Source organism: Polypterus senegalus, chromosome 10, assembly GCF_016835505.1.
Source record: "Polypterus senegalus isolate Bchr_013 chromosome 10, ASM1683550v1, whole genome shotgun sequence".
NCBI lineage: Eukaryota > Metazoa > Chordata > Cladistia > Polypteriformes > Polypteridae > Polypterus > Polypterus senegalus.
The window spans coordinates 121,200,217-121,214,118 of NC_053163.1; the positions used below are offsets into that span (position 1 = coordinate 121,200,217).

The 13,902-nt window shown below is 37.5% G+C and overlaps 1 protein-coding gene across 9 annotated transcripts in view; it reads left to right on the forward strand.

Moving 5' to 3' along the window:
• The window catches only part of htr2cl1 (5-hydroxytryptamine (serotonin) receptor 2C, G protein-coupled-like 1), a 740,469-nt gene that overhangs the window by 677,709 nt on the left and 48,858 nt on the right, over positions 1-13,902 (forward strand). For all 9 annotated transcript variants that reach the window (XM_039766482.1, XM_039766488.1, XM_039766486.1 and 6 more), the window contains one exon: positions 13,275-13,475. In XM_039766482.1, coding sequence (XP_039622416.1) covers positions 13,275-13,475 — 201 coding nt within the window. The remainder of the gene's footprint in view (positions 1-13,274; positions 13,476-13,902) is intronic.

Below are 13,902 nucleotides of genomic sequence, written 5' to 3' on the forward strand. Positions count from 1 at the left end.
CTCCTAACTGCGAGGCAGCAGCGTTACCCACTGCGCCACCCAATGAAGAGATTTATTCTTCTTAATTTATGATAACAATAAAGATTTAAATGTAATGAATACCAGGGAGCATGGTGGTCCAGTGGGTTAACACTGGTGTCTCCCCAGCCCAGTGCATGTCTGTGTTGAATTTAAACATGCTCCTTGTGTCTTCATTCATGGATATTCTTTGGGTATTCCCACATCTGAAAGATGAAGCAGTTGGCTCACCTAAATAAATGTGAGTGCCCTGTCCTGTTTAATGCCTGGCGATTCCAGAGTAGCCTCTAGCACACTGACTTTAAATTGGAACTACTTGGTTCAGAGATTAAAGGTATATAAAAAAGAAAAACTTGACGTGAGCGTCTGTAGGTTTTGTGCCCTAGGAATCAAGTTACCCGAACTATTCTGTAACATTTCAGTAATTATTTACCACTCTGATGCTGATCTTTCTGATCATAAAATAACAACAACAACAACATTTATTTATATAGCACATTTTCATACAAATAATGTAGCTCAAAGTGCTTTACATGATGAAGAAAGAGAAAAAAGACAAAATAAATAAGAATTAAAATAAGGGAACACTAATTAACATAGAATAAAAGTAAGGTACAGTGGTCAGGGAGGACAAAAAAAAACAAAAAAAACCTCAAGAAGGCTGGAGAAAAAAATAAAATCTGCATTGGTTCCAGGCCACGAGACCTCCGAGCCCCTCTAGGCATTCTACCTAAAATAAATGACCTCAATCAGTCCTCATGGTATTCAGGGTTCTCATTGAAGAACTTGATGATGACGGTCAGGTGGACTTCTGGCCTTTACGCCATCAATGTAAGGACATCACGGTGCTTAGATCAGGTGATGGTGGCGCAGGACACCACCCCAGAAAACCACAAAAAGAAAAGAAGAGAAAGTAGGGGTTAGTATGGATTTTGAATATGAATACCATGAATAATAATGATAATTAATTGAATATACAGAACATCAGGATTAAACTAAGATGAAGTTATGAGAAAGCCATGTTAAAATAATGTGTTTTCAGCAGTGTTTTAAAGTGCTCCACTGTATCAGCCTGGCGAATTCCTATTTGTAAGCTAGTCCAGATTTTGGGTGCATAACAGCAGAAGGCCGCCTCACCACTTCTTTTAAGTTTAGCTCTTGGAATTCTAAGCAGACACTCATCTGCAGATCTACAGTTATGATATGGTGTTTAAGGTGTAAGACATTTTTGAAATATAAGATAGAGTTTTGTAAACCATAAGCAGGATTTTTAAGTCAATTCTGAATGACACAGGCAACCAGTGTAGTGACATCAAAACTGGAGAGATGTGCTCGGATTTTCTTTTCCTAGTTGAGATTCTAGCAGCTGCATTCTGCACTAGTTTTAATCGATTTATGTCTTTTTTTGGGTAGTCCTAAAATACATCATTACGATGGAAACTGACAAGAAGAATTCATAATTAATTTCAGAATTATGGTATTTCAGGGTTCTTCTAGAGTACCTTTTTCTCTTGTACGATTTGGCTCAAAAACTAAACAGCATATCATCATCATAAATGGCTGAATTTTCGGGTTTGGTATTTTTCCATCCAGCCATTTTAACTCTAGACCATCGTCAGACACACAGAAACACACAGACAAACACACATCCATCATCGAGATATCAATGTTTTCGGTATCGGGGGACCTAAAATGTCAAGATCCGTCAAAAACTGGATATCGAAATTGTTGACGAATCTTAAGCTTTTGCTCCTCCCAAATAGACAATAGGTTATGATGGGGGAGGGCGCAAAACCAAAAATTATTGAAATTAACAGATGGCTTAAGCCAAGCAGTTATAGCAAGCACTGAGAAAGTAGAAAAAATATTTTTAAAACATGAACAGGAAACAAGAGCCTGGAGAATGCATTTTGGCAAAGATGGTTGTAAACTGCACATTAACTGTAGGCACTGTTGGCTTGTCCATAGAGGCAGCCCCACAAAGCACAGTGTCCAATGTCCAATGCAGGTCAGATTTTTTCATATTGAGTAAGCACTCATAATGAAGCTCTTTTTTGAAAAGAACATTTGTTTTGGTTCCCAGCTTTGCAAATTTTAGAAATTAACCAATACTGACACACAACTGTCAATTCAGCTACATATCATTGCAAGGATCACATTTATAACTGACCAGTTTCTCTGATGATTGCTTCTCTGTCCGGGATTGGTTGCTGCTTTGACCCCAGTGCTACCGTAGTGGGCACCAGACCTTAGTGATCATGAACTGGAATAAGAGGGTTTGAAAATGTATTGTTACATTAAGTTTAATTCTTGTGATATCAGTTCTATTTATGGTGTTGGCAGGGCATGAAAGTAACAGGGAATATGTGGGAGGTGTACTGGTGGAGCCAAGGGGTGACCTTTCACCAAAAAGACATAGGTGGCAAATGCTAACAATGGGGGTGGGGGGCATCTACAATAAAAAACAATTTTTAGACATTTCATCTTCTCATCAGTAGAAAGGAATTGCCTCCTGATGCTAATTTCATTATTGAAATCCCAAAGATAACAACAACAACATTTATTTATATAGCACATTTTCATACAAAAAGTAGCTCAAAGTGCTTTACATAATGAAGAATAGAAAAATAAAAGACACAGTAAGAAAATAAAATAAGTCACCATTGATTAACATAGAATAAGAGTAAGTTCCAATGGCCAGGGGGGAGAGAAAAACCAAAAAAAACTCCAGACGGCTGGAGTAAAAAATAAAATCTGTAGGGATTCCAGACCATGAGACCGCCCAGTCCCCTCTGGGCATTCTACCTAACATAAATGAAACAGTCCTATTTGGATTTAAGGTTCTCACGGAAGGACTTGATGATGATGGTCACGTAGACTTCTGCCTTTTAATCCATCCATCATTGTTGGAACATCATGATGCTTTGAGTAGGTGGTGGCGCAGACCGGAAAAAGAAACAGAAGAGAGAGCAGGGGTCAGTATGGAGTTTAGAGCCACCATGAATAGTTATTATGAAGAATTGAACATACAGAGTATCAGGATTAAGTTAAATTGAAGTTATAAAAAGGCCATGTTAAAGTAATATGTTTTAAGCAGTTTTTTAAAGTGCTCCACTGTATCAGCCTGGCGAATTCCTAATGGCAGGCTACTCCAGATTTTAGGTGCATAACAGCAGAAGGCCGCCTCACCACTTCTTTTAAGTTTTGCTCTTGGAATTCTAAGGAGACACTCATTTGAGGATCTAAGGTTACGATTTGGAATATAAGGTGTCAGACATTCCGATATATAAGATGGGGCGAGATTATTTAAGGCTTTATAAACCATAAGCAGAATTTTAAGGTCAATCCTGAATGACACAGGTAACCAGTGTAGTGACATCAAAACTGGAGAAATGTGCTCAGATTTTCTTTTCCTAGTTAGTATTCTAGCAGCTGCATTCTGCACGAGTTGCAAACGATTTATGTCTTTTTTGGGTAGTCCGGAGAGAAGTGCGTTACAGTAATCTAGACGACTTTAAACAAACACGTGAACTAATTTCTCAGCATCTTTCAGTGATATAAGAGGTCTAACTTTAGCTATGTTTCTTAAGTGAAAAAAAGATGTCTCCGTTATAACTTCTCCCCAAAGTCCACAACCCAGACAATCTTGGACACCCTATTGTTTTGCATACCACTGTCCCACTACTCATATTTCATCATACCATAACATTATTATGAGACCACTAATTGAAGGTCTCCCTTCATACATAAAATATATTAACCATGCTCTGCAGTTGTTTGACAGCTTTAGGTTTCAAAGTTCTTACTGCTTTTCCTAATCACGTACATCATCTCACTCTACACAGTCATTCCTTACAATGAAGGCATTCATTCAACAGACATCCAGTCCAGGATCACCTTCATCAGCCTGGCAGAACTGGTTCTTATCCTCAATGCCTTCTACTTTGATAACACCTTTTTTCACCATCTCAGTGGTGTTGCAAAGGTTGTTAGAATGAAACCTAGCTGTGCCAACAACTTTGTTGTCTAAGTGGAAGAGTGCTTATTTTTCTCATACCTAGGCATAGTACTGGACCTGTATAAAACATATATTGACACTTGTGTTGGTGCTATGTCTTGTCCCAGAAGTCATCTACATGATTTCAATAATAATGTTACTGTAGTAGTTTCTATCCATCTCTCAGGTTTACAGTCACTTTTTCCACCACAGCTCCACCATTTTTAAATATTAGTCAATTTATCAACCTTTCCTTATTCAAAACCTCTTTTATAACCCAACTGACTCACACAGTTACCCTCTACAGCTCTTTCTCTTCACCCTGATAGTTCATCTCTCAGGTTATCAAACAAAATTTTCTAATTTTTTCGGACTAACCCTTCCTTGATATGATTCTGTTGACCACCTAACCTATGCAAGCTTCTCATATACAGCTCATCCGTTAAAAGAACGGGCTCTTTGCCTGTCTAAAAATCTTATCTTCTGCATTTCATTTAGGAAGTGTCCAGCCATCTACTTATGTGAAACTGAGAAATTGCTAGAAGACTGTTTCAGGAGCACATTCGAGACCATACAAAGCTTGTTGTAGAACATTTCACAGCCCTTGATTATAGTAATATTGATCACTCTGTCTGTGTTCTTTCCCAGGGCTTCACATACACTTTTCAAAGGAAAACAGAAGCTAATCTCCTTCTTAGCCTGGATTCACATATTTCTCCAAGTATTAATGACTGACCAGCATTTTTAATCTCACACTTCATCTTCTGTAATGGCAGCTTTTTACCACCTGTTCTCAACTTTGTCTTTTTTCATTTGTCCTGGGTTTTGTTCCATCCTTTCTCTCCTATTTATATTACCTGCTCTTTCCTTTTCAGTTACCAACCTGATGTAGGCAATACAGCTGAAAAGGGGCCTTAAACTTTATTACTTTTCAGTGCGCAAATAACCTTTAACCTTTTCTTCCTTCACAGATGCATGCCTTGTACCAAGTTCATAGACATGAATTATACTTGATAAATAAAAAAAAGAAAGCAAAGGAAAAAATATCCTCTGGCTGATAGCTGGCATGTGGCCTAGGATAAGGATACATGGGGCAGTGCTGTCCAAAGATAGGCAGCCTGGGGTTTTCTTTTAACATGTAGCTCTTCAAAGCTTTAGACACCTCAAGAGTGCAGGCACATAAGAGGTCACTAGAGGGAGCTGTAGGCTGGTGTCACGGTTACAATTATGGAGTGGCACCTCATCCAGGAATATAATAATCACTTTCTTAATAAAAGGCTGGTGATTACAGAGGTGAGAGGAGAGAAGAAGTAAGCATTTGGTTGATAGTAGCAAGAGAGACCATCAAAGTCAGGTACTAAGGAAAGAAGGAAGGAAGGAACTGAGAAGTGGACCGCAATGGCAATACCGTACTGTGCTCCTCAGATTCTGTGCTGGGGCCTGATTTTTGTTTCAATCAGTTTCCCAAATCAGTGAGTCGTTCTTACCTTTAATTGATCTTATTTTGCATAATAAATATGCAGTAGTGTGACAATTACTGTGTATTTGAAGAAACTGTATTATCTTTAAATGTTTAATGTTGTTTTGTCATTTTCTTTTTCATTAGTTTTTTCACTGGACTCTTAATGATATCCAAATACTGATGATTAAAATAGAACAAAATATTAAAAAACAAAAATAATGAATTCTTATATATCTAACATACCAAGATTCTTGCTTTATTCAATAAAAGCATAGTATATATAACCAGTTTGTGATTTCTAGATAGTTAAAAATAAAACATACAGCTTGGAAATAACAACCTGCTTCATTAAAGCTGGAGTCCAATTAATAGAAGCGATTTGTGAAAATGAAAACCTGCAGCCACAGGAGGCCCCCAGGACTCATCTGATATAGTGCATAAACCACCCCGTCTACAAACAAGGGTTCAAGATTCTTTAATGTAGGACCAGAATGAGTTTATTTGCTGTTCTTTTTGTCTTATTTATATTTTTTCCCTTCAAAAACCAAGATCCAGGCCTTTAATGACCTCTTGGGCACAGCCATCAGCAGTGTGTCTGTCTGCGGAGAGAGTGTCGACCTTGTCGAGAGGTTTACTTACCTTGGCAGTGACATTCATGTCTCTGGTGACTCTTCCTATGAAGTCAGTAGACGGATTAGGAGAGCATAGGGGGTCATGAGGTCGCTGGAAAGGGGTGTGTGGCGCTCCCAATATCTATGCAAAAAGACAAAGGTCCAAGTCTTTAGAGTCCTAGTGTTTCCTGTCTTACTATATGGTTGTGAGACATGGACGCTATCCAGTGACGTGTAGTGGGTGTAGCAACGCCCCAGTGCATGCTTCCCAACTTGACTTGACATATATAATAAGCCACATTGTATAGCTTATTGAATGAAAACCCTCTGCTTGTTTCTCTTTGGCCCCTTTGGCTTTATTCTAGTATCCCCTATTGATCATTGACATTTATATTATTTGTCAGAATAAAACAAATTTAGGAAATTGTATTTAGCATTGTCAAAAGAAAAGAATCTAACAGTTTATTGGCTGCAGGAGGATGTGTTTTAGAGAAACATACCATAACTGTTTGTTGGACTAATTTGGAATGTTTTATGGCTAATTATTTTGGATAGATACAGTAGATACAATTGGGACATCATGTTAAATGAAAATAAAATTTAAAAAACGCAGTGATTCTTCAATTTACTTTGAGTTTTATTTCATTGCAGACACTATGAATCCAAGATATTTCATGTTTTGTCTGGTCAGCTTCATTTATTTTGTTAATATACATCCATTCCTGCATTTCAGGTCTGCAAAACAGTCCAAAAAAGTTGGGACAGGGACAAATTAGGGCCATTAATGAGGTAAAATAATTAAACAATAATGTAATTCCAAACAGGTGAAGTCTACAGGTGATTGTAATCATGATTTGTACAAAAGCAGTATCCATGAAAGGCCGAGTCTTTGAAGAGCAAAGATGGGCAGAGGATCACCAGTTTGTCCACAAATGCGTGAGTAAATTATTGAAATGTTTAAAAACAATGTTCCTCAAAGAAGGATTGGAAGTGGTTTGTATTTGTCCCCCTGTAGCGCATAATATCATTAAATGATTCAAAGAATCTGCAGGAATTTGAGTGCAAAAGGGCAAGGGCTCAAGCCTAAGCTGAACACCTGTGATCTCCGATCCCTCAGACAGCACTACATCAAGAAACATTACTCATCAATAGCTGATATAATAACAGGGGCAGGGGATTACTTTGGCAAACCTTTGTCAAGCATTACAATATGGAGTTACATTCACAAACTTTACTGTGCAACAAAGAGGCCTTACATTAATCATGTCCAGAAGTAACTTCTCTGGGGTCAGGGGCATCAGGGGTGGACCATCACACAGTGGAAATCTGTATTGTGGTCAAATGAATCTTTTTTGGAAGAAATGGACACCGTTTGCTTAAAACCAAAGACAAAAACGACCAACCAAACTGTTATCAACAACAAGTCCAAAAGCCAAGGTCTGTCGTGGTATGGGTTGTGTCAGTGCACTTGCCAAAGGTAATTTAGAATTCTGCGATGGCAGCATTAATGCAGAAATGTATATTGAGATTTTACAGCAACATATGCTGCCTTCAAGACAACTTCTTTTCCAGGAACATCAATGCATTTTTCACCAAGTCAATACAAAACCACATTCTGCACTCATTAGAAAGGCATGGCTGTGGAAGGAGAGGGTACAGGTACTGGACTGGCCTGCCTGCAGTCTGAGCTGTCCCTAATAGAGAATGTGTGGAGAATTTTGAAACAAATAATGAGACAACAACATACCTTTTCTGATTCACACCTTAAGATGTGTTTGCAGGATGATAGGGAGAAAATAACACCTGAAACGCTTCATTGCTTGGTGTCCTCAGTGCCAAAGCATCTTGTAAGTGTTGTGAGAAGGAATGGCAATATTACAAAGAGGTGAATGCTTTACCATCCCAACTTTTTTGAACTGTGTTACAGGCCTGAAATGCAGAAATGGAGTATATTAAGAAATGAAATGGAGTTAACCAGACAAAACTTGAAATATCTTGAGTTCACACTGTCTTCAATGAAATAAAAGTCAAAGTGAATTTAAGAATTACTGTGTTTTTTTTTTTTTTTGCATTGTTCATACCATCACAACTTTTTCTGATTTGGGGTTTTAGATAGATAGATAGATAGATAGATAGATAGATAGATAGATAGATAGATAGATAGATAGATAGATAGATAGATAGATAGATAGATAGATAGGCACTATAAAACATATAGACAGAATGATTTATTTATAAAAGAATGTAGCTGAAAGTGCTTTAATAGATGTCAAAGAAAAAGTTGCAAGACAAGAAAAACAAATTAGAAATAGATAATAATAAGAATGATCACATGAGATATCAAAAAGAGTAAATTAGGATACATCAATACACACATAACAAAGATATACAAGTAACAGATAAAGCACAGTCCTCATTCCTTTAATGATACGTCCTCTGCTATGGTCAGATGGCCATGGAGGACAGAACATTTTTTAAAAATTCCTGGGTGAGATGCTGGAGGTGTTTCAAAGTCTTAAGACCACCGAGCCCCCACTGGACATTCTACCTAATGTAAATATTCTTCAGTAGTATTGCTATTTTAAGCATCATAAACAATTTTTATGGTGGGTCTTGTCCACAGTTGTTGGAGCAAGACGCCACCACAGAAAATCTGAAAAGGCAGCAGAACACTGAAGATGAATAATGATTGCAAATCCATGAAGTATATGAAATTTCTGTATATATACTGTATAATCTATTGAAAGTTAAACAAAAAAATATTAAAAAGTGACTTTTAGGAGTATTAGCCTGGTGTATCTCAATTGGTAAAGTAGATTTTGGTGTATAACAGCAAACATCTGCTTCATCACTTGTTTTATATTTAGCTCTTGGAATAAGAGAAGACAATAAACAAACTGGGTGAACAGGTAAGGATATATTGAGTGCCGGAGCAAAGTTAGCCTTATGTTTACAAAGCATATAAATACTTTCTTAAAATTCTTCCTTTTTAGCAAATTGTTTAAAGGCTTTCAGTCGGTTTCTTTCTATTTGGCATGATGTATCCTGTTCTGTAGATGAACTAGAAAAATTTGAACTTTAATAAATTGTAAGAATTTGAAACAAACTATGAATATAATTTTTGGGGGTGATTGCTTTTTAAGGCACTCTGTATATAAAGAGATCATTATTATTCTGTATAGCAGACATCATGAATAGAGTGCACATGAAGAAAATTCACCACCTTGGAAGTTTTTTACATTTTATTGTTCCACAACACTGAATCACAGTGGCTCTAATTTGGCCTTTTTGTCATTGGTCAACAGAAAAAAAAACTCTTTAATTTAAAAGTGAAGACTGCTATCTGCAAAGGGCTCTAAATTAATTACACATGTAGAAATAAAAAATGGTTTTAGAAAGCCAGTAATTAGTTCAGTAGACACCGTCTGAAAAAACAGAAAGTCAACAGTCTTCTGTGGCAGAATGAGAGCAGCAGCAACAAGCCATGATATTCAATAACGGCTTTAATTAACAGCAAGAATTGGTTTCTCATTGAGAAACTGGTTGGAGTGAAACTGGCTGGAGTCTGACTTTACAATTTAAATGATCATCTGTTGGCTCATTTCACATCTCATTTCTGTTTGGCTGCCATTTAATGAAGAAACAAATTAATTCAGAGGACTGAATTCTTATAAAAAGGGCTATTAAAATAAAAGAAAAGGAGTTAATTAGCAGTGAAAACTGCTTGCTGATTAGGAAAAGGGTTAGAATGAAAACCTGCAGCCACTGTAGACCACCAGGACTGGAGTTGGACAACTTTGGCATAAAAAAACTGTACCTGAATGTCCAATGTATGCTGAGTCAGTTTTGTGGCCTAACTTACACAATGAAGACAAGAACACTCCAAGCAACTCAACGAAAAGGTGATTGAAAAGCACGTCATGGAATGTAGAAAAGAAAATATCTACGTCACTGAACATCCCTTGGAGTCGAATTAAATCAATTATGAAGAAATGGAAAGAAGATGCCAGGGCTGTAAATCTGCCTAGAGCAGACCAACCACAAAAACTGAGTGGTCATGCTAAATGATGACTAATGAGGGAGGACACCAAGAGACCATTGAGAACTTTGAAGAAGTTACAAGCTACAGTCTCTAAGACTGGTGAGAATGTGCAGACAACTGTTAACCGGGTACTTTACCAGTCACATCTTTAAATAGATAGATAGATAGATAGATAGATAGATAGATAGATAGATAGATAGATAGATAGATAGATAGATAGATAGATAGATAGATAGATAGATAGATAGATAGATAGATAGATACTTTATTAATCCCAAGGCTTTATGGGAGAGACACAGTTTAAAAAACAAACAAAAAAAAACTCACATGACTTCTCCTGTTTAATTTTTTTAGAAGGTACATGGCGGTCTCTGAAGTCAGCTTGAAAAGGGTTCTATGGTCTGATGAGACCAAAATTGAGCTTTTTAGTTATTATGCTGAATGACATATTTGGCGTATGCAAACACTGCACATTATCAAAAACACACCCTACCCGTGAAGCATGTTGGTGGCAGCATCACACTCTGGGTGAGCTTCTCTGCAGGAAGCCCTAGAAAGCTTGTGATGGTAGCGGGTAAAATTAATGCAGAAAAATACAGGGAAAATCTGTTGTAATCTGCAAGAAACCTGTGCTTTGGAAGATCTATTTTCCAGGAAGAAAAAAAACACTTAAAGCATAAAGTCTAAGCTCCAAAGGAAAATGGCTGAGTCAGAGTCCAGATCTCAATCTGTGACTGAACTTGAAAAACAGTCATTCTTCAGTTTTACAAAGGAGAATGGGAAAGATTGCAAGAAGCTAACATGGAGAGAGACCTGTGAACACCGACTTGAGGCTGTCATGGCTGCCAAAAACTGATTTGAAGGATGTGAATACAAATCTTTTATGTTTTATATTAGTCAGTTGTGCTTGAAAGTTTGTGAACCCTTTAAAATTTCTATATTTCTGCATAAATATGACCTAAAACATCATCAGATTTTCACTCAAGTCCTAAAAGTAAATAAGGAGAAACCAGTTAAACAAATGAGACAAAAATATTATACTTGGTCATTTATTTATTAAGGAAAATGATTGAATATTAAATATTTGTGAGTGGCAAAAGTATGTGAACCTTTGCTTTCAGTGTCTGGTGTGACCCCCCTTTGCAGAACTAACTGCAACTAAACGGTTCCAGTAACTTTTGATCATTCCTGCACACTAGCTTGGAGGAGTTTTAGCCCATTCCTCTGTACAGAACAGCTTCAACTCTGGGATGTTGGTGGTTTTCCTTACATTAACTGCTCGCTTCAGGTCCTTCCACAACATTTTGATTGGATTAAGGTCAGGACTTTGACTTGGCCATTCTAAAACATTAACTTTATTCTTCTTTAACCATTCTTTGGTAGAACAACTTGTGTGCTTAGGGTCGTTGTCTTGCTGCATGACCCACCTTCTCTTGAGATTCAGTTCATGGGCAGATGTCCTGACATTTTCCTTTAGAAATCTCTGATATAATTCAGAATTCATTGTTCCATCAATGAAGGCAAGCCATCCTGGCCCAGATGCCACAAAACAGGCCCAAACCATGATGCTAGCACCACCAAGTTTCAAAGATAGGATAAGGTTATTATGCTGGAATGCAGTGTTTTCCTTTCTCCAAGCATAATGTTTTTCATTTCAACCAAAGAAGTTCTATTTTGGTCTCATCCGTCCACAAAACATTCTTCCAATAGCCTTCTGGTTTTTGCACGTGATCTTTAGCAAACTGCAGACGAGCAGCAATGTTTTTTTTGGTGAGCAGTGGCTTTCTCCTTGCAACCCTGCCATGCACACCATTGTTGTTCAGTGTTCTCCTGATGGTGGACTCATGAACATGAACATTAGCCAATGTGAGAGAGGCCTTCAGTTGCTTAGAAGTTACCCTGGGGTCCTTTGTGACCTCGTCGACTATTACACACCTTGCTCTTGGAGTGATCTTTGTTGGTCGACCATTCCTGGGGAGGGTAACAATGGTCTTGAATTTCCTCCATTTGTACACAATCTGACTGTGGATTGGTGGAGTCCAAACTCTTTAGAGATGGTTTTGTAACCTCTTTTCCAGCCTGATGAGCATCAAGAACTCTTTTTCTGAGGTCCTCAGGAATCTCCTTTGTTCATGCCATGATAAACTTCCACAAAGATGTGTTGTGAAGAGCAGACTTTGATAGATCCCTGTTCTTTAAATAACACAAGGTGCCCACTCACACCTGATTGTCATCCCATTGATTGAAAACACCGACTTGAATTTCACCTTCAAACTAACTGCTAATCCTAGAGTTTCACATACTTTTGCCACTCACAAATACGTAATATTTGATCATTTTCCTCAATAAATAAATGACCAAGTGTAATATTTTTGTCTCATTTGTTTAACTGGTTTCTCCTTATCTACTTTTAGGGCTCGAGTGAAAATCTGATGATGTTTAAGGTCATATTTATGCAGAAATATAGAAAATTCTTAAGGGTTCACAAACTTTAAAACACAACTGAGTAATTAATTTCAACCACTTGCAGAGCTCTGTTCTCACTTTCACATTGAAAAGCCCTTTTCTGTTGATCAGCGTCAAAAGAGTGAATACTATTCATAGACACTGTACCTGTATATAGAACTCTGCTACCTTTTGTAAGAGCCATGAAATAAAAGGCCAACAGTAGAAGAATTGCTCCCTCTCTATAGTTGAATTAGCCAGCAAATATGGTGTGTTAGCTGAGCCACTGGACTTTAAATCATCAGATTGCTGCTTCATTTCCCAGGTGTGACCCTGGGTAAGTCACTTAGCCCACCTGTGCTGTAAATTTCTGAACATGTCTGTAAACATTTGAAACATTTCCTGAACTTGTAAGCCACCCTGGGTAAAGGCGTCAGCCATACATTTAATAACACATTTAATAATAATAATATTTTGTGCGTCATAAGTGCCTTAAAACATATCACTGTAAGGAAGATGTTAATTTGCATATTTGTTTAAGTCAGAAAGGCAACTAGAAGCATCTGTTTATTACAGACATCAAATTTTAAAGACCCTGAGGGGACAGCACAGTTTGCATAAATTTCAGCCTAAAAATGAAAGATGTTCAATAGGGTGTCCAAACCCGTGTGACTAATTCTAATGCTATTTCTGTTTCAGACTATGCTTGGCCTTTACCAAACGCTTTGTGTCCCATCTGGATTTATTTGGATGTGCTTTTCTCAACCGCGTCGATTATGCACTTGTGTGCCATTTCTTTGGACCGCTATGTAGCAATACGTAATCCAATTGAGCACAGCCGCTTCAACTCCCGCACCAAGGCAATGATGAAGATTGCTGCCGTCTGGACGATCTCCATTGGTATGTGCAGAACTTCACACTTTTATGAATTAATGGGATTTACTTTTATATCCAGGAGCTATGTTCAAAACCTTAAAAGTGCTCAATTTAAATGCATCAGGGAAGTAGAAATCAGTGACACATATCACTTAAAAGGATAAAATGCGCTGAACTGTGCCATAAATAAAGAAATTTATATCTGACAAGGGCTTAAAGTGCACACAAAGTAATGACCCCAAAGAATGGAAATGATTCACAATTCATGAGTCATTACCTTTCCTGTTAATCACCTTGGATAACACACATATATTGAAATTTAAAAAATACATGAGGAAGTTGAAGACTGACTCACCAAGTATGTGGCTTGGTTAGTTTTCTATGGCATCAGCATGTCTTAGTATGGAAGCTACCAGGAGAGCTGTACAGATGCAAACAACTTTAACTGTGG